The 19,227-nt window shown below is 41.7% G+C and overlaps 1 protein-coding gene across 1 annotated transcript in view; it reads right to left on the reverse strand.

Moving 5' to 3' along the window:
- jarid2b (jumonji, AT rich interactive domain 2b) overlaps nt 1-19,227 on the reverse strand; it is a 121,466-nt gene that overhangs the window by 58,417 nt on the left and 43,822 nt on the right. The window contains exons 4-5 of the mRNA XM_048607635.1: nt 15,561-16,581; nt 3,123-3,607 (exon numbers count right to left, since the gene is read on the reverse strand). Of these exons, the coding sequence (XP_048463592.1) occupies nt 3,123-3,607; nt 15,561-16,581 (1,506 nt within the window). The remainder of the gene's footprint in view (nt 1-3,122; nt 3,608-15,560; nt 16,582-19,227) is intronic.

The raw sequence follows: 19,227 nt of genomic DNA on the forward strand, positions 1-19,227 counted from the left end.
GGGTAATAATCTCCAGACTACTACCTGAGGCATTTGCAAATTGGCATAGGATAATCAGGAATAGAAAGGTATCAAAAAAAAAAATAGGTTCATGGAGCAATGGCATGGGCGGAAAAAGAGCTGTTTTGCTGAGGCGATTTTAATTTGAACCAATGTCCTGGCAAATTAGATAATTGGGGTGCAGATAGTACTTTAAAAACTTTAATTAGTGGGGGGGAAGAGGGTTTAATTCAAGGGAAGTTTAAAAAAAATCAACACGTAACTGGAGCACAGAGGTACAGGGTAGTAAAGAGGCAAGTGATAAATAAAGTGTGACAGGAAGGGATAGAAAACATATGTGGAAGAGTGCAGTAGTAATTAGAACTAGAAACAGTAACACTCGTCATCTAAACACATGTAGCATTTGGAATAAAATAGGTGGGACAGCGCAAATAAAAATTAATGAATATAACTTGATAGCAATTATAGAGATGTATTTGCAGAGCAACCAAGACTGGGAACTCAATATTCAAGGGTATGTGACATTCACGAAGAATACAAGAAGAGGAGGTGGAGTTGAATTCCCAGAAAGGGAGGCATCAGTGCAGCAATATAGATCATGTTATGGAAACAGTTTGGGTGAAAATAAGGATTAGTGAAGGAAAGAAGTCACAGGTGGGAGCTGCCTAGAGGCCCCTGAAAAGTTACCTCACCGTAGGACAAAGTACAAATCGGCACATAGTGGAGGCATGTAAGAATTGTCACAGATGATTTTAACCTGCACATTGACTGAACAAATCAGATGAACAAGGGTAACATGGAAGATGATTTTGTGCAGTGCATCAAGGGTAGTTTCTTAGAGCAACACATTGCACAAACCACCATGGGAAAGACTATAGTTATGTGCAACGAGATGGGATTAATAACAGATCGTGAAGGTAGGTGTTCTTCAGGGGAGCAATCACAACATGGTAGATGTCAAATTTAACTTGAATGACGGCAAACCAAGGCTCAATCTAGTATCCTCAACCTTAACAAGAAAATTACATAGGAATGAAGAAACAGTTGTCTAAAGTGGGCTAGGAAAGTAAGCCCGATGATCTGTACTTGCAGAAACAATGGAGACATTGTTTGAAATATCCCAAAATTCACTGAATTCCAAGAGGGTTCGAGGGAATTGGAAAATCACTTACGTGACATGCTTATTCAAGAAGGGACAAAGACAGAAAGCAAAGACCTATGGACCAGTTCTAGGATCTATTATTGAAGAAAGAAGATCAGGACTGGGTCTGGGTGGGATGCTCTTCGGAGGGTCAGTGCAGACTCGATAGGCCAAATGGCCTCTTTCTGTACTGTAGGGATTCTATGTTTTAATTGGTACAGGGTCAACAAGATTGAAGTAGTAAATGCACAGCTCAAAGATTGGTGTTGGAGAAATGGGGTTAAATTCATTAACATTGGCATGTTTACCTATTCCATTGTCTACCCAGCTGTTTGTTTGTTTGTCTCTCTGGGTTCAATCACCACCTATCTTTTTAAACCCTATCCTCCCCTTCTCACATCACCCAAACTTCAACAACCTTTCCCTAGCCACTAGACTCAAAATGTTAAGTCTGCTTTCTCACCATAGATGCTGCCATGCCTGCTGAGTTTTTCCAGCAATTTCTGTTTCTATTTCTGAGGGCATGTTCAGCATGGTAATGTGTAACTGGTAGTGAACTTTACAGCATCTTCACAGTGCTGTAAATATTAATGGTGCAGCCACAATTATTTACAATATATATTAATGACTTTGATGAGGAAAGTGAATGTACTATAGCCACGTTTGTGGATGACGCAAAAGTAAGTGCAAAAGGTAATGGTGAGGATGACAGAGAATCTGCAGAGGGATATAGACAGTTTAATTGAGTGGGCAAAAACGTAGCAGATGGAATATAATGTGCTGAAACGTAAGATTATGCACATTTGCAGGAAGAGGTGAATGTTACTTAAATGGAAGGAAAGACTGCAGAAAGCTACAGATCAGAGGGATTTGAGAGTCCTCCTCCATGACTCACAAAAAGTTAGCTTCCAAATGAGTAACAGGGAAGGCAAATGGAATGTTGCCTTTATTTCAAAGGGAATAGAATATATAAGTAGGAAAGTTTTACTAAAACTGCGCAAGGCACTAGTTGGACCACAGCTGGAACATTGAACAGTTTTAGGCCCTTGATCTAAGGAAAGAAATTCTGGCATTGGAGGCAGTCCAGAGAAGGTTCACTAGGCTGATACCAGATACAGAGGGAGTATTATGAGGACAGGGTGAGTAAACTGGGCTTACAACCAACAGCATACAGAAGAATGAGATGCAACCTCACTGAAACATGCAAGATCCTGAGAGGACCTGTCAGGGTAGATATAAAAAAGGTTATTTCCCCTTGTGGAAGAGTCTAGGACTAGAAGGTGTAATCTCAGAATGATGGGGTGCACATTTAAAATTAAAAGATGAAGAGGGATGTTTTTTCTCAGGGTTGTGAATCTGTGGAATTCTTTCCCACAGAGGGCTGTTGAGGCTGGGTCATTAAATACATTCAAGGCTGAGACAAACTGATTTTTAATCAATCAATCAGTAAGAGAATCAAAAGATTACGAAGAAAAGGCAGGGAAGTGGAGTTGAAGATTATCAGACATAGTCTGATCACATGGAATGGCAGAGCAGACTTAATGGATTGAATGGCCTATATCTGCTATGTCTTATGTTCTTACATAGACATCTGTATTAAATATCAGCATTAAACAAGTCATCTTGAATGAGCTCCCAAGGAAGACATCAATTAAGTGTATTATATCCATTCACATCACCAATGTTTTTCTAGAAATGCGTCAATTTTTGCAATAACATGAAATTAAAGGCAATTTTGTTAAAGTTAGGGCAATACTTGTTACTATTATTTACAAGGACATGATTGTCAGAGGATGCTAAAGAATCTAACTTGATAAAGTGGATAATTATTCTCTTGAAACATTCATTCAGCTCCTGATAACAAAGGGAGGGACAGGATTAGATTTCTGCATACCTTCAGTTTATAAATGTCAATCATGTGCAGTGACTTCTTACATTATAATGCAAATGATTTTGGATGCAGATTTGTGAATTCACACACCTTATATATACACTTGTACAAATCACTGAGAACTTCGTCATCTTCACTCTCCTTCTTTTCCTGAGCAAACAATCGCCGCCTGCCTGTTTTCAATTCAGTGTCTATTTCTTTAAGCTTATTCCGGAAGCCATTTTTATGCACCACACCATTTACCAGCCCATTTTTTGGCTCAAACCTGGGCAGTGACTGAGACTTGTATGTGCTGTCTGAATGTGCTTCCAAGGGCCCTTTCCTCTTCTCCAGGTTCTCTTTTTCCATTAATACCTCTTTCTCCAGCTTCTTGTGCTCTTCCTGGGAAAGGGAGTCATAGGAAAGTAGGAACTGGCAGTAGGCCTCTTGCAACTTGGCCAGCCTGTCCTGTGCAGTTTTAGGAATTCGCAGCATGTCTGCTAATTTATTCCACTTCTTGAGGTCAGTCACTTGCTGCATGCCGCCCATGTCATTGATCAGCTGATAAAATCGGGCCAAGTCCAGCTCACATCCTCCTACGACAGAGAACCATATCAACATGTGAATGCTCAACAGTGCAACTATATTTGAAGTCACATTTGCAAAAAGGTCTGTGAAAGTTATTTAACTTGATCAGTTAAATATTGTATATTATCATCATCAAATCAATGCTACTCTGGTAATTTTGCCTTTAATTATGGTCTGTTTTACCAGCAACAATTATGTCTAATCACAATTAAAGGTTGATTGTAAAATAAACAACTTATTAGATTTCTTTTAGGGTGCATTATACTCCCAGAACTACCATTTATAATGAAAACACAAGAAGAAGGTCATTTAATCAAGAATTGTATTTTTGTAGGAAATACCAGTGTACATTTGCACATAAGTTATGGTACAAACTACACCTTAGGAGAAGAGAAAATTCTGGAAATTGTTCCTTCCTCTCCTACCCACTTTTCCATTTAAAAATATATTCCTCAGTTTAAAGTCAGCCAGGAAATATACAGCAGTGTGCCATCATGTCAGATTCTCTGATTATATTGAGAACTGGCACAACAGTGCCAGGTAGTGTTTAACCCTGGTGCACTTTGGAAGAAGAAACAAGATGAGAAAGTATTTAATGAATGGCTGGATACTAGGTAGCTTAGAGGAACAGAGGGATCTTGGGTAATTATTCATAGATCCCTGAAGTTAGCACAGCATGTGAAAAGGATACTTAAGAAGGCATATGGGACACTTGCTTTCATCAGTTATGGCAGAGAATATAAGAGCAAGGAGGTAATATTCAAGTTGTACAGAGCATTGATCAAGCCACAGCTGACGTACTGTGTGCAGTTCTGGTCACCTCATCACAGGAAGGATGTGATAGCAGTCGAGGGGGTGTGGAGCAAGTTCACCAGGACATTGCCTGGGATGGAGAAACTGAGCTATAAAAGGAGAGACTAGATAGGTTTGAGAAACAAGGTGCAGGGCTGGATGAACACAGCAGGCCAAGCAGCATCATAGGAGCAGAGAGGCTGACGTTTCGGGCCTAGACCCTTCATCAGAAAAGGGGGAGGGGAAGGGGGTTCTGAAATAAATAGGGAGAGAGTGGGAGGGGGATAGAAGATGGATAGAGGAGAGGATAGGTGGAGAGGAAACAAACAGGTCGAAGAGGCAGGGATGGGGCCAGTAAAAGTGAGTGTAGGTGGGGAGTTAGGAAGGGGATAGGTCAGTCCAGGGAGGACGGACAGGTCAAGGGGGCGGGATGAGGTTGGTCGGTAGGAGATGGAGGTGCGGCTTGAGGTGGGAGGAGGGGATAGGTGGGAGGAAGAACAGGTTAGGGAGGCAGGGACGAGCTGGATTGGTTTTGGGATGCGGTAGGGGGAGGGGAGATTTTGAAACTTGTGAAATCCACATTGATACCATTGGGCTGCAGGGTTCCCAAACGGAATACGAGTTGCTGTTCCTGCAACCTTCGGGTGGCATCGTTGTGGCACTGCAGGAGGCCCAGGATGGACATGTCGTCTGAGGAATGGGAGGGGGAGTTGAAATGGTTCGCGACTGGGAGGTGCAGTTGTTTATTGCGAACCGAGCGTAGGTGTTCTGCAAAGCAGTCCCCGAGCCTCCGCTTGGTTTCCCCGATGTAGAGGAAGCCACACCGGGTACAGCGGATGCAGTATACCACATTGGCAGATGTGCAGGTGAACATCTGCTTGATGTGGAAAGTCTTCTTGGGGCCTGGGATGTGGGTGAGGGAGGAGGTATGGGGGCAGGTGTAGCACTTCCTGCGGTTGCAGGGAAAATTGCCGGGTGTGGTGGAGCTGGAGGGGAGTGTGGAGCGGACAAGGGAGTCACGGAGAGAGTGGTCCCTCCGGAAAGCAGATAAGGGTGGTCAGGGAAAGATGTCTTTGGTGGTGGGGTCGGATTGCAGATGGCGGAAGTGTCGGAGGATGATGCGTTGGATCCGGAGGTTGGTGGGGTGGTACGTGAGGACGAGGGGGATTCTTTTTTGGTTCTTATTGCGGGGACGGGGTGTGAGGGATGAGGTGCAGGAGATGTGGGAGACATGGTTGAGGGCGTTCTCGACCACTGAGGGGGGGAAGTTACGGTCCTTGAAAAACGAGGACAACTGAGATGTACGGGAGTGGAATGCCTCATCCTGGGAGCAGATGCGGCGGAGGCGAAGGAATTGGGAATAGGGGATAGCATTTTTGCAGGAAGGTGGGTGGGAGGAGGAGTATTCTAGGTAGCTGTGGGAGTCGGTGGGCTTGAAATGAATATCGGTTTCTAGGTGGTTGCCCGATATGGAGACAGAGAGGTCCAGGAAGGGGAGAGAGGTGTTACAGATGGTCCAGGTGAACTTAAGATTGGGGTGGAAGGTGTTAGTGAAGTGGATGAACTGTTCGAGCCCCTCGTGGGAGCACGAGGCGGCGCCGATACAGTCATCAATGTAACAGAGGAAGAGGTGGGGTTTAGGGCCGGTGTAGGTACGGAAGAGGGATTGTTCCACGTAACCTACAAAGAGGCAGGCGTAGCTTGGGCCCATGCGGGTACCCATGGCTACCCCCTTTGTCTGTAGGAAGTGGGAGGAATTGAAAGAGAAGTTGTTGAGTGTGAGGACGAGTTCGGCTAAGCGGATGAGGGTATCAGTGGAGGGGGACTGGTCGGGCCTGCGGGACAGGAAGAAGCGGAGGGCCTTAAGGCCATCTGCATGGGGAATGCAGGTGTAGAGGGACTGGACGTCCATGGTAAAGATGAGGTGTTGGGGACCGGGGAATTGGAAGTTCTGGAGGAGGTGGAGGGCGTGGGTCGTGTCACGGACATAGGTAGGGAGTTCCTGGACCAAGGGGGAGAAAATGGAGTCTAGATAGTTGGAGATCAGTTCGGCGGGGCAAGAGCAGGTGGAGACAATGGGTCGACCAGGGCATTCAGGTTTGTGGATTTTGGGAAGGAGATAGGAGCGGGCAGTGCGAGGTTGGGGAACGATGAGGTTGGAGGCTGTGGGTGGGAGGTCACCTGAGGTGATGAGGTTGTGGATGGTTTGGGAGATGATGGTTTGGTGCTCAGGGGTGGGGTCACGCTCGGAGACCGCTTTGCAGAACACCTACGCTCGGTTCGCAATAAACAACTGCACCTCCCAGTCGCAAACCATTTCAACTCCCCCTCCCATTCCTCAGACGACATGTCCATCCTGGGCCTCCTGCAGTGCCACAACGATGCCACCCGAAGGTTGCAGGAACAGCAACTCATATTCCGTTTGGGAACCCTGCAGCCCAATGGTATCAATGTGGATTTCACAAGTTTCAAAATCTCCCCTCCCCCTACCGCATCCCAAAACCAGTCCAGCTCGTCCCTGCCTCCCTACTCCCTGACCTGTTCTTCCTCCCACCTATCCCCTCCTCCCACCTCAAGCCGCACCTCCATCTCCTACCGACCAACCTCATCCCGCCCCCTTGACCTGTCCGTCCTCCCTGGACTGACCTATCCCCTTCCTACACTCACCTTTACTGGCCCCATCCCCGCCTCTTCGACCTGTTTGTTTCCTCTCCACCTATCCTCTCCTCTATCCATCTTCTTTCCGCCTTCCACTCTCTCCCTATTTATTTCAGAACCCCCTTCCCCTCCCCCTTTTCTGATGAAGGGTCTAGGCCCGAAACGTCAGCCTCTCTGCTCCTATGATGCTGCTTGGCCTGCTGTGTTCATCCAGCCCTGCACCTTGTTGTCTCGGATTCTCCAGCATCTGCAGTTCCTACTATCACTAGATAGGTTTGGATTGTTTTCTCTACAGCAAAGACTGGGGGCGTGGAACAGAACATGATTAAGGGGTATGGACAGGATGAATAAAGAGCAGCTGTTCCCCTTGGTTGAGGGGTCAATCGCAAGAGGGCAGTTTTAGGGTGAGGGGCAGGAGATTTAGAGGGGATTTGGGAATAATATTTTTACTCAGCAGGTGGTGAGAATCTGGAATGCACTGCCTGGGAAGGTAGTAGAGGCCAGAAACATTATAACCTTTAAAAAAAATATTTGGATGAACACTTCAAATACCATAACATTCAAGGATACTGGACAAGTGCAGGAAATTGGGATTAGTGCGCTTTTAGTGGTAGTTATGTCAGTGCAAACTCAATTGGTCAAAGGACCTTTTCTGTGCTGTACTAATCTATACAGCAAGAAAACAGACCCTTCGGTCCAACTAGTTTACGTTGACTAACTTTTCCAAACCAAACTAGTCCCACTTGCCTGCATTTGGCCTATGTCCCTCTGAACCTTTCCTATTCATGTACCTATCCAAATGTCTTTCAAATGTTGTAACTGTACCTGCATCTACCACTTCCTCTGGCAGTTCATTCCATACACTAACCACCTTATGTGTGAAAAAGTTGCGCATCAGGTCCCTTTTAAATCTTTCTCCTCGCACCTTAAAAAATCCTCCCTAGTTTTGAACTCCCCCACCCTAAGGAAGAGATGTTTGCTATTCACCTTATCTATGCCTTTTATGATTTTATAAACCTCTCCGTGGTCACTCCTCAACCTCCAAGCTCTGGTGAAAAAAGTTTGAGTCTATGCTTATTACTCAAATCCTCCAGTCCTGGTAACATCTTGATAAATCTTTCCTGAACCCTCTCCAATTTAACAATATCCTTCCAATAGCAGGGCGACCAGAACTGTACACAGTACTCAAAGTAAAAAACTCACAAACTAAAGAATATTCATGGCCTCACACTGGTCTAAGGATAGATCAACAGCTGGTGGTCAAGGGAATCTGTACCACTGGATGCATATGCATTGCAAATTTATTAGCAGTATGAAGTGATTTTTATTTCATTCGGACATTAAGCACAAGTGCAAATCAAGTGTTACAGTCTGTATCGACTTTAAAGCAGATTGAGACCTCATGCTGTAATTTCAGACTGTCTTTCACACACAATTAAACAGGAATATTGTGTAGTGGTTCTACAGCTGTAATTTAGATGCATACATTGGCTGGAAAAAATTGGACAGAAAAGCTCTTCTAAAATATGTCTTTCCCTTTTAATGTTTGTAAAAGATTTTAGAGAAAACTAAGATGGACAAGTTGTTGAACGTGAAATCATGAAATTTTTGCAGCTTCCATAACACGGTGGCATCTTACTTTACTCAGAGGCAAACACCCTACCAACCATTAATCAGTCATCACTGGAACATAACTTGTAAATTGTGAAAGCTGAGAAAACTAGATTGCCATTCCAGAGAGCTGGAAAGGCTCCCTTTGTGTTGTATACTTAAGTACAAGAGTGTGAACATTAGGCAGCAACCTCCACAAGGATCTTGGACCTATGCGAAACAAAGGAAGCAATGCTGTAGTATTTTAACCAGATTAAAGAATCATTATTTTGCGCAGAATCTGAACATTGAAACATGAATTCAATGTCAAATCAAATAAGGAACACAATAAAAGCCAAAAATAAATGCGATTAGTGGAGGGATAAAAAGATATCAAGAAAAGATTAAACAAATACATTTTCAAATCTGCCCAACAATAATTAAGATCTGAGAGAATGGCACTTCACATGGAGACAAGTTTACTCTTAAGAATGAGCCAGACAAGTCTTAATTACTGCCAAATAATTTATCACACCATTGAAAGACCTCTTTCTGGTGAGTTCAATATATATTTATCGTAAGAGTACAGCATATTGACATCATTCCTTGTATTTCAAGGTCAAGTTTATGCGAGGCATAAATTTAGCTCATCTTCAAGTGCAGGAAACCTTAGACAGCAACCTGTTGATTTTCAGTTTAATTGTTTATATGCTGACACCAAAAGTACAGTCCAATTTATGCTTTAATGGCAGTAAAACCTGGTTTATACGTTATATTTAATCTGAATGCATATAATAGACACTGATCAGGGTAATGCAGAGAAACATCTTACAATACCCAGATGATAACCAACAGATACCAAGGTCTAGTCGTTTGTCTAAGCTGTAGAAAATTAGCACAGAGCCAAATATTGAGAATTAAATTAACATATCAAAATTAAGTATGGGCAATAAGATGTAATCAGGAGATTGCTGCTCAAGACTCCCTGCTCCTCCAGAAACTTCTCGATCGGAATCCTGTCTGTCAACAATAGAACAAATCCAGATTTTTTTTTTGGAGATCAAAAGTGCTAAAACAGAGTAACTAGAGTACCAGAAAGAGTTGATTCTACCCTTGAAGTTTTGTAGTCTATTTCATAGACCTGGCAACTTTCCTGTATGTGATCTACGTACAAGCCAACTGGATTCAACAACCCTCAATAATCATCATTGCTCCATTAAACTTAAAGCCACAACACACAGGAAAGCATTAATTCTTTACACACCACAGTATTTAGCTTGGCACAAGACACAGGCATAAGTTAGCATATGCAAAAAAAAAAGGAACTGCCACACTTCTGTATATAAACTTTCACACTAAATCTTCCTTCCATGGACTGGTGAGGTCACAGCTAAACAGTTCCATGTCAATCTCCAATATAGCGCTTCACCACGAGCAATTCACTGTATGCAAAAGGTTTTAAGATGTGATAACCATGTGTCTCACGCTCCACTTCAGCCCAGACATCTCACTCCCCACTCCAGCTTCACTAGCTTCAACCTGGCATTGCAGCTTCCTCTGCTCCCTTGGGTCTTGCTTCATGCACCATAGCCTCTAGCTTCACTTCCTTTCCCAGTAACCTTACCCTGTGCTGTATTGACCTTTCCCACATCACTCCCAGCTCAGTCTGCTTCCCTTCCACATTTGTTGCTTCCTCATAAACAAGCAAGGGAAACATTTCTTAATTGGAGCAGCAGCTCCTTGGATATTTTCTGACTAATTTCCGATGGGGAAGGGGAGGAAAGAAAGAAATTTCACCTGTAACACCATGTATTATGGGCATTGGAATCAAAGAAATTAATTGGGAACTGCCAGTTAACCACACCATGCCCTTTTATTCAAATGCACTTTTCACAGGATTTGGTGAACCGATTATTAGCTGTTTGCCAGGAGGACCTTCAATCAAACTGCACTCTCACTCATATAGGTCAACAAAGCTATATTCTACTTATTTGGGTGCATTCTTCAAAAATAAACTCCAATTGTTTTGTTTCATTAAATTGGCGGTTATCCTTAATTTACATTTAATACTGTTCTCAGTATTTTTTTAAATTCAATTTGATAAATTGAGATAATAGTGAGCTAATTTTAAGAGGATGGATGATTCGAAAAAAAGTGATGAGGTAAAGCTGGGAGTCTCAACGTACATGCGGAAACTCTGTGCAAATCCAATACCCAAACATGTACATGAAGCCAGAAGTTTTAAATCATTTACCGCTGAGCAGTGGGACCAGGACCAATATCCAGTTTTACATGCACATTCTTTATAGAGGAGCAATGGCCTAGTGGTATTATCGTTGGACTATTAATCCAGAAATATAGCTAATGTCCTGGGGACTGGGTTCAAATCCTGGCATGGCAGGTGTGGAGTCTGAATTCAATTAAGGATCTGGAAATAAGGATCTAATGAAGACCATGAAACCATTGCTGATTGTCAGGAAAAACCATTTGGTTCACTAATGTCCCTTAGGGAAGGAAATCTGTCATCCTTGCCTGGTCTGGCCTACGTGTGATTCCGGACCCACAGCTATGTGGTTAACTCTCAACTGCCCTCTGGCAATTAGGGATGGTCAATAAATGCTGGCCTAGCCATAGATGCCCATCCCACTAGCAAATTAAAAAAAACATGAAGCTCAGATGATTAACATCATGGTAGCTTCCAGGCTTTGATTACGCTAAAAGAAATTTTCAAAACTGAAATTAAAAGATGTATGCTGTATGTACTGAAAAACCAATCACTAACATCTAATGGTTGGGATGCAGCACTGCCACCAGCCCTCTTTTCGATACCGGTTCTAAAAACCTCTTTCATTACCAGTGGTAGGGGATGAACCATTAATGAGTCTTAACAAGAAGCAGCATGTCTTAAAACAATATGCAGTTTATTCTATGATAACAATAAATGTAACTTTCATTACCTAGTTAGACAGACAGGAACCAGGGATAACCAATCTGGGAAGGGTCATCGGATCTGAAATGTTAACTCTGATTTTTCTTCATAGATGCTTCTAGACCTGCTGAGCTTTTCCAGCAATTTCTGTTTTTTGTTTCCCCCCCAGAGATAATATGCCTGTCCCCATAGCAATTTTGAGATAGACTCCTCTTTTCCCCATTCATACTCTCATATCATCATCGCACTGGGTAGAGCTTATTGCAGTCTCCAACATTAACACATTAGCTCATACAACATGTTTTGATGCAATCACACAGAAGTGACATGTCAGCATATGTCTATATCTATGAATCCCCACAATCAGAATCTTCATTTGTGCCAGAGATCCTGAACAGTGAAAACTTACTTCGCCTGGAGAACGGTGGATATAAATTCCATATTTTGTCACAGTCCATTTCAAAACAGTATAGGTATTTAGACCTGAAGACCTTTAGAATCTTGGATTGTGAAGGCAGCAATGGGACTGAGAAAAATATTAAAATGTGCAATTATACAGTATTTTGTGAAGAAGCAATGTTGAATTTAGTCTGAAAATGAAGTGGGACAAACACCTGACATAAGGGCAGGGAAACATAAAAACCAACAGAATCAAATTTTAGTTCGAGGACAAAATATAAAGGAGAAAACATGCAAATATTTGGCAATTGACTGAAAAATAAACTAGTTTCAGCAAGAAAAGAAACCTACAAACTGTAAAAGAAAAATGACTGGTACATTGGACAAGGCGACATTAGGTCTAATATTCAAATAGATGATTAGAGCACAGAACAGATAGTTTTCCCAAAGGTGATGGAATATAAACTACAATTCTTTGGAAAGTAGGGAAATTAAAAATACTATTGAAGAGTCAAATGGTAAAGCGAGGGCTCAAATGATAGAAACATAGAAAATAGGAGGGGTAGGCCATTCAGCCTCTGACACTGTTCCACCATTTAATATGATCATGGCTGATCATCCAACTCGATACCCTTTTCCTGCTTTCTCCCCATACCCCTTGATCCCTGTAGCCCTAAGAAGTATATCCAACTCCTTGGGGAAAGATATAGTGTTTTGGCCTCAATCACTTTCTGTGTCAGAGAATTCCATAGGCTCACCACTGTCTGGGTCTCCTCATCTCAGCCCTAAATGGTGATTTATCCTGTTACCTTAAATAATGATTTTTAGTTTTGGACTCCCAGTCAGTCATAAGGGGCCATGTTCCCCGGAACATCTTCCCGTCTTTACCTATCTATTCCATTAGAATTTCAGAGGTTCCTATGAGACAACACTCTCACCCTTCTACATTCCAATAAATATTGTCCCAAGCAATCCAGTCTGTCTTCATACCATAAATCCTGCCAATCTCAGGAATCAGTCTGGTTCCTGTAAACCAAGTTATAAATTGTTCGTAAATCAAGTCGAATATTGAAAAAGCAGAGTGAATTAAAGTAAAAATTAAGATGAGGACAGGTGTGTTATTTGCTGATAAGCACTCCTGATGCCTTTGCAACCTCTCCAACTAAGTGGTTCTGGGTAAGGTCTGCCATCTATCCTCTTTTCTTGTTTTGTGTCTAGCTAGTGATTAGTTGTCGAGAGTATTCTACCATTTACATTTCATGTACAATTACACTTTGTACACAGCCTTGTACATTTAATGTACAATTACATTTGATCATTGATAATTATGGGGACATTAGAGAGCTGGTATAGATATATCTGTTCCCTTTAAAAGCAAGAGTAGAACTCTTCTCCACCTACAGTGACAATAGGATGGGCTGAGCCAATGCAATATGAACTTTAACCCAATCAGAACCATTAAGCAATATAAAAGTATGAACAAAACTGTAACAGAACGATAAAATAACTGTTCAAGGAGAGGCAGTACCACTTAGGGGAGAAAAGAGAAATTTTATGAAGATGTGTGGAAAGATATTATAGATAATATTAGCTGTCTGACAGTGTTTTCATCACACAACATGCTAGCTGGAATGAAGCAATACAAAAGATCAGATTGGATAACTATAAATAAGGAAATAGCTACTGCTAGAACAGCCAACAGGCCCCAACAGCATTTGTTTTACAAATTCTCAAAGTTAGAGAGTCAATAGCAGAAGCTGTAAAAATAATCTTTCAAACACTCTGAGATATGGTATTTGGCTACAATTTAATCCTTTGGTACAGTGTTACATTTTTGTTGAAAGGCACCAAAAATACAAATTAGCAGAAGATGTAGGCCATGCAGCACCATTCATTTAGAACATTGTTAATCCCATTGTGGACTCAACTCTAGTTTTAGTCTATCCCTAATAAATTTTGACTCAATCAGACAAAAATATTCAAATCATTCATCCCTCAATGCACTTTGAGGAAGAAAATTCCACATATTAACAACCCTCTTATAGAAAAAGAATTCTCTTCTCCATATTAGATAAAAGTCCTCTTATTTATAGCTGTGCCCCCAGTCCTAATCTTTCCTACAAGGGGAAATATCCATTCTGTAACTACCCTGTCAAGTGCCTCAGGGTATTTGTAGTTTTGAAAAATAACATTTCTCATTCGTCTAAACTTCAATGGATACAGAGACACAATGGACAGGGCCAGAGTGGAAGGAAGGGTGCACAATAGAGAGAAAGCGAGGCAGAGCGCATAGGAGCAACAAGGCAGAGAGCAGCCGTGCACGTGAGCAAGAGAGCGCACAACAGCGCCAGAGATAGTGAGACAGAGAGTGCGTGACAGCGCAAGAGAGACAGTTTAATTCTCTTGCTGCTGGGCTGTTAAGAAAATGAAAATGGAAAGAATGGATTGAACCTTGCAGAAATGTTGTTAAAATCAAAATCAGGCAACATAATCCAAAACGTTACATACGGGTGGCCAGAAATAAGTGTCTAACAGTCACATTGCCACTGAATCATTAAACAGAACTTTCTTAAATACATGAAAATTTTGTGCTTGATCTGGAGGGATGAAAGCCAAACATTCAGTGCTCCTTTCAAACGCCAAACGAGAGCGCGAAGTTGGAATTCTTTTGAGTGGCATATCTACGTATTCTGCAAATCTGCCCCAATATCTGAAGTTATTCTGTTGTATTTTTCTACACCACTTCACATCAGTTTAGAAATGTAGCTTTGACAAAATATAACTGGACCAAGGAACAACACAAAATGAATCTCAATATACTCAAACTGCTTTATAATTTTGCAGTCAGCAGTGAAGCTACAGTTGTTGATGCTAACCTCGAAAAAAGTTGCCCACAAGGATCTAGCAATCTCTAGCTGGAGATTTCCCAGTTCATGACATTAAATTGAATCTAGTGCCGAGTCAAAGGCAATTCCAGGCATCCAACAGTGATATCATCAAGCAGGAAATGCAGCCAATCACATCAAAAAAAATCTCTCAAAAAGCAAATGAAGTAAATGCACTGATTATTCTTTGTACTGCATAAATTTTAAACAAAATATAATAAAAATTGCATCATAAACCATAGAACCTGCAATATCGTTAAAAAGTAAAATTAAAAATGGAATTATCATAAGAAAGTTGACATTGCCCAAATATAAAACTGGTCACCAGATCTACAGAGATTGGTTAGAGACAACTATAGGTTTTTCTACATTGTTAAAAAAACATTAACATTAAAATATGTGACATTTTCAGGGGGGCTTAAACAATGGTCACAACAGTTCATTAGTTATTAAAGATTGCGGTCTATGGGGATGTCATTGATACATCCTGTGGCACATTAGGAATCACCAAAACAAACTTCTGGATTTCTTTATCAGCACATGTAGAGAACAGAAGTTACTTTAGTTTTGCAGTTAAAATGACAAACACCTACAATTCTGCAATAATTACAAACAAAATTGAAGCTGATAATCTTGCTCATTTACAAGAAATGATTTTAACATATAAAGTGTTGTGATGTGGATAATGCATAGTAATAGATGGCTTACCTATGAGTGGGGGCTCATCTATAGTAATGCCCTGAGATCTAAGATGTTTCTTGATACAAGCTAGTCGTTGTACATTGGGTCCCCAGCGTCTACCCAGTTTATGCACGTGCTGAATCTGAGTCACAAACCGCATTTCATCATTCAATTTGCACTCGGGTCTCCAGTCAGTGGGAGGGATCACCCGGCACATGCCATACTTCTCCGTCTGAGGTCGGACAGATTCCACATAAACTAATGGGTCATGAAACTCCTTCTGGGTAGGCCTGAGAATGGGAATTTCTCCAACCAGTGCCATGCCAACCTTGGTGCCTTTCTCCTGTTTTACTGAAGAGTCTTGTGGCTTGTGCGAGGACTCTGTAGCTGAGGTAGAACTATTTTCACTGGAGGCACTTTCCAATTTGCTCTGTGCTTGTTTGTTTGGGGTGTTCTTACCTAAGGATGCCTTCCTAAGCCTCTGTCTTTCACTGTTTTTCACTGGTGTTTCATACTTTATTCGTCCATTAGGTAAAGTTTTTTCTTTTGTATTTGCTTTATTGTCTTTAGCTCCTGCTGTACATGTGTTAGCTTTCACTCTTTTTGAAGGTGACTGTGGTTTCACTATATGGTTGACCTCCTCATGCCTCCTCTTGGAGGTCCGCAGTCCTTCTTTAAATTCTCTGACTTCAACTTTCGCTGATGTTTTCCCATTCATCTTTCCATTTAATTTAACACAGCTAAGGGCAGCACCATTTGAATGGGACGTTCCATTGGATAGCACCTGTTTTCTTGATTTTGCATTGCTGCTTTCAGTTTTCCCTGAGATTGTATGGTTAACAGCTACACTGGAATTGACATGGTTCAGTTTGGTTTCCTTAACCGGTTCTTTCTTGGCTTTGGTGTATGTAACATTTCCTTTTGTCACCGTTGCAGTGTACTTCACAGGTTTGGCTGGTGATGGTCTGACCTCCCTATTCTTTTTGGCACTAGATGCAGTTGCGCCTAACGATAGAGTTTGGGCATCACCATTCACCCCCTTTGAAACCTGAAACAGAACAAGAAGGAATTAACATAGTCATCCCTCAACTGATACAAAAACCTGTCTGACGGTACAACATGCACCTTAGAAGTGACCAAACATCCATTTACACAGTGCCTGATCATACCTTCAGAATATTACAAGTGTAATCACCACTATGTAGAAAAACAACAGTCATTTTGAACACAGCAAAGCCCCATAAGGAGCAAATCTGATTTTGGTGATGTGTTGACCAAGGGAAAAATTTTAGTCAGGATATCAGGAGAATTCCCAGCTTGCCTTTGAGCTTTGGTATTGGATGTTACAAGTTCAAAAGCAGGCAGATCTTCTTCATAAGGGGAGTGCACTGCATAATGCTGCATTTCTCTGGTATACCTAGCAGAATGAGCTTAGACTTTGTATACATGTCCTGCAGAGACATTTAAACTCTCAACCTTCTGAGGGAAGAATACTACAATTGAGCCAAGCAGATAACTACTAACAAGGAGATAAAGTGCCCATTTGTTTTTATAAGGAGAGAAGTATATATAAACTATAACAAGAACACAAGTTGCTGGAAAAGCTCAGCAGATCTGGCAGCATTTGTGAAGGGAAATCAGAATTAACATTTCAGGTCTGGTGACCCTTCCTCTCAGTTTTTATAGATAAACTACGTTCAGTATGAACATATTTATTTTAAACTTATTTTTCATTATTAACATCTAAATCATTTTGATTTATGGTGGGATTGAGATTGAGGCAGAATGGCTAGCTCCCAGTACTTTTCCAGACTCACTGTATAAATGCAACCAAAATTTTAAAACTAAAAAATGTGACCACCCATGTGTATTGCACAGACCAATTTCTGCCTTCCTATGGCATATCATTAATATCTGCACAACACCTCATGCTGTCTACATGGCTGAAAGAGTTCAAAGGCACCCACTTACATCCAAGATTTGATGCGTGAAGTCACCTCAAGTCTATACCTCATCTCATTTCTGTTTTATACTCCAATTGCAGCAGTAAACAGCAGTTGAATGACTATGCAATTCTGTTCTCCCTTATAATTAAAATGCCAAAAAGCAAATTTATGGGGAATCTAGCTTTTTTGATGGGAAGACAGGAAAAAGTTGTGGCTGTAAGAGCTGCTCCTTTTTCTGAGGTATTTTCAGTGTTGGAGCTGATTTCCTTGAATTCTAGGAGCAGTAATTACTGTTATATAAGCTGTTGCATTGTTTTGGAACTTTGGGGAAAAAGGATCAAAACAACAGCATTTTAAAAAAACAGGAAGACAGACAAAGGCAGTGACCACATGGGAAGAGATTCAAACAGAGAAAGAAACTTACAGTGCTGTGTGACTCAGCACTGAATCTGCACAGCTACTACCTCTGCTGTTTGATTTCAAGCATCTCTGGACATCGGGAGTTCAACTAAGAAAAATTAACACAGTGAAATTCACAGCTGACCTTGAAGAAACCCGAGTGGCGAGCTCACAGCAAGGGAGCAGCTAAGTGGCGTTTTAAAGTGTAACCTTCCCGTTTTCCCTTGGTAAATCTACAGTAGTGAGTAGAATGGGTTTTTTTAAAATTATATATTGTTATTGAGATGTATCTCTTGATTAAACTTTAAAAATATAAAACTATAGGTACGAAGCTAGCCTGAAGCAGTGCTTTTACAGCAGTAAGATTGAGCTATTTTCTGCATTTGTAGATAGCTAAGGTGCAAAAATGGCTCTTCCTGTCAGATGTGGCAGGTGAGGGTGAATTTCCATGTTACTGATGATTGTGTGTGCAGGAAGTGTGTTTGAATGAGAATCCTATCAGCTCGCATGGATCGGTTGGAGCAGCAGTTACAGGCAATCAGGAATTTACAGGCTCTAGGGAATGTGATCGATGGTAGCTGTAGGAAAGGAGTAAAAAAAAAACAGGTACAGTAAGGTAGATGTGTTACTACCAGGAAAGGTAGGAGTAGGTAGTGCATGAGTCTCCTGTGCAAATCCCCAACACAAACAAGTATGCTGTTTGGGAAAATGTAGGGGATGGACTCTGAGGAATAAAGCACGGACAGCCAGGCTTCTGGTACCAAGACTGGCTCTAATGTAATGAGGGGTACATCAGGTTCCAAGCGATCGACTGCAATAGGGGGCTTACTTGTCAGAGGCGCAAATAGACGTTTCTGCAACCGACAATAAGAAATCAGAATGGTGCGTTACCTCCCTGGTGCCAGGATCAAGGACATCTTGGAGAAGATGCAGAATATTTTCAAAGGGGAGAGGGACCAGTAGGAGGTCGGAACTAATAGCATAGGAAGAGAAAAGGATGAGATTCTGAGGCAAGAATATAGGAAGTTAGGCAGGAATTTAAAAAGGAGGTACTAGAGGGTGGTAATATCTGGATTACTCCCGGTGCCATGAGTTAGTGAGGGTAGGAATAGGAGGATGGCGCAGATGAATGCATGGCTGAGGAGCTGGTGCAGAGGAGAAGGATTCACATTTTTTGGATCATTGGAATCTCTCCTAGGGTAGGCGTGACAGTACAAGAAGGATGGATTGCACCTGAATTGGAAGGGGACTAATATATCAGCGGGGAGATTTGCTAGAGTTACCCGGGAGGATCCAAACTAGTAATACGGGGGTGGGCTGGGGGAGAGCCCAGGGAGACAGTGAGGAAA

This window comes from Rhincodon typus, chromosome 2, assembly GCF_021869965.1.
Source record: "Rhincodon typus isolate 14 chromosome 2, sRhiTyp1.1, whole genome shotgun sequence".
NCBI classification, from domain to species: Eukaryota; Metazoa; Chordata; class Chondrichthyes; order Orectolobiformes; family Rhincodontidae; genus Rhincodon; species Rhincodon typus.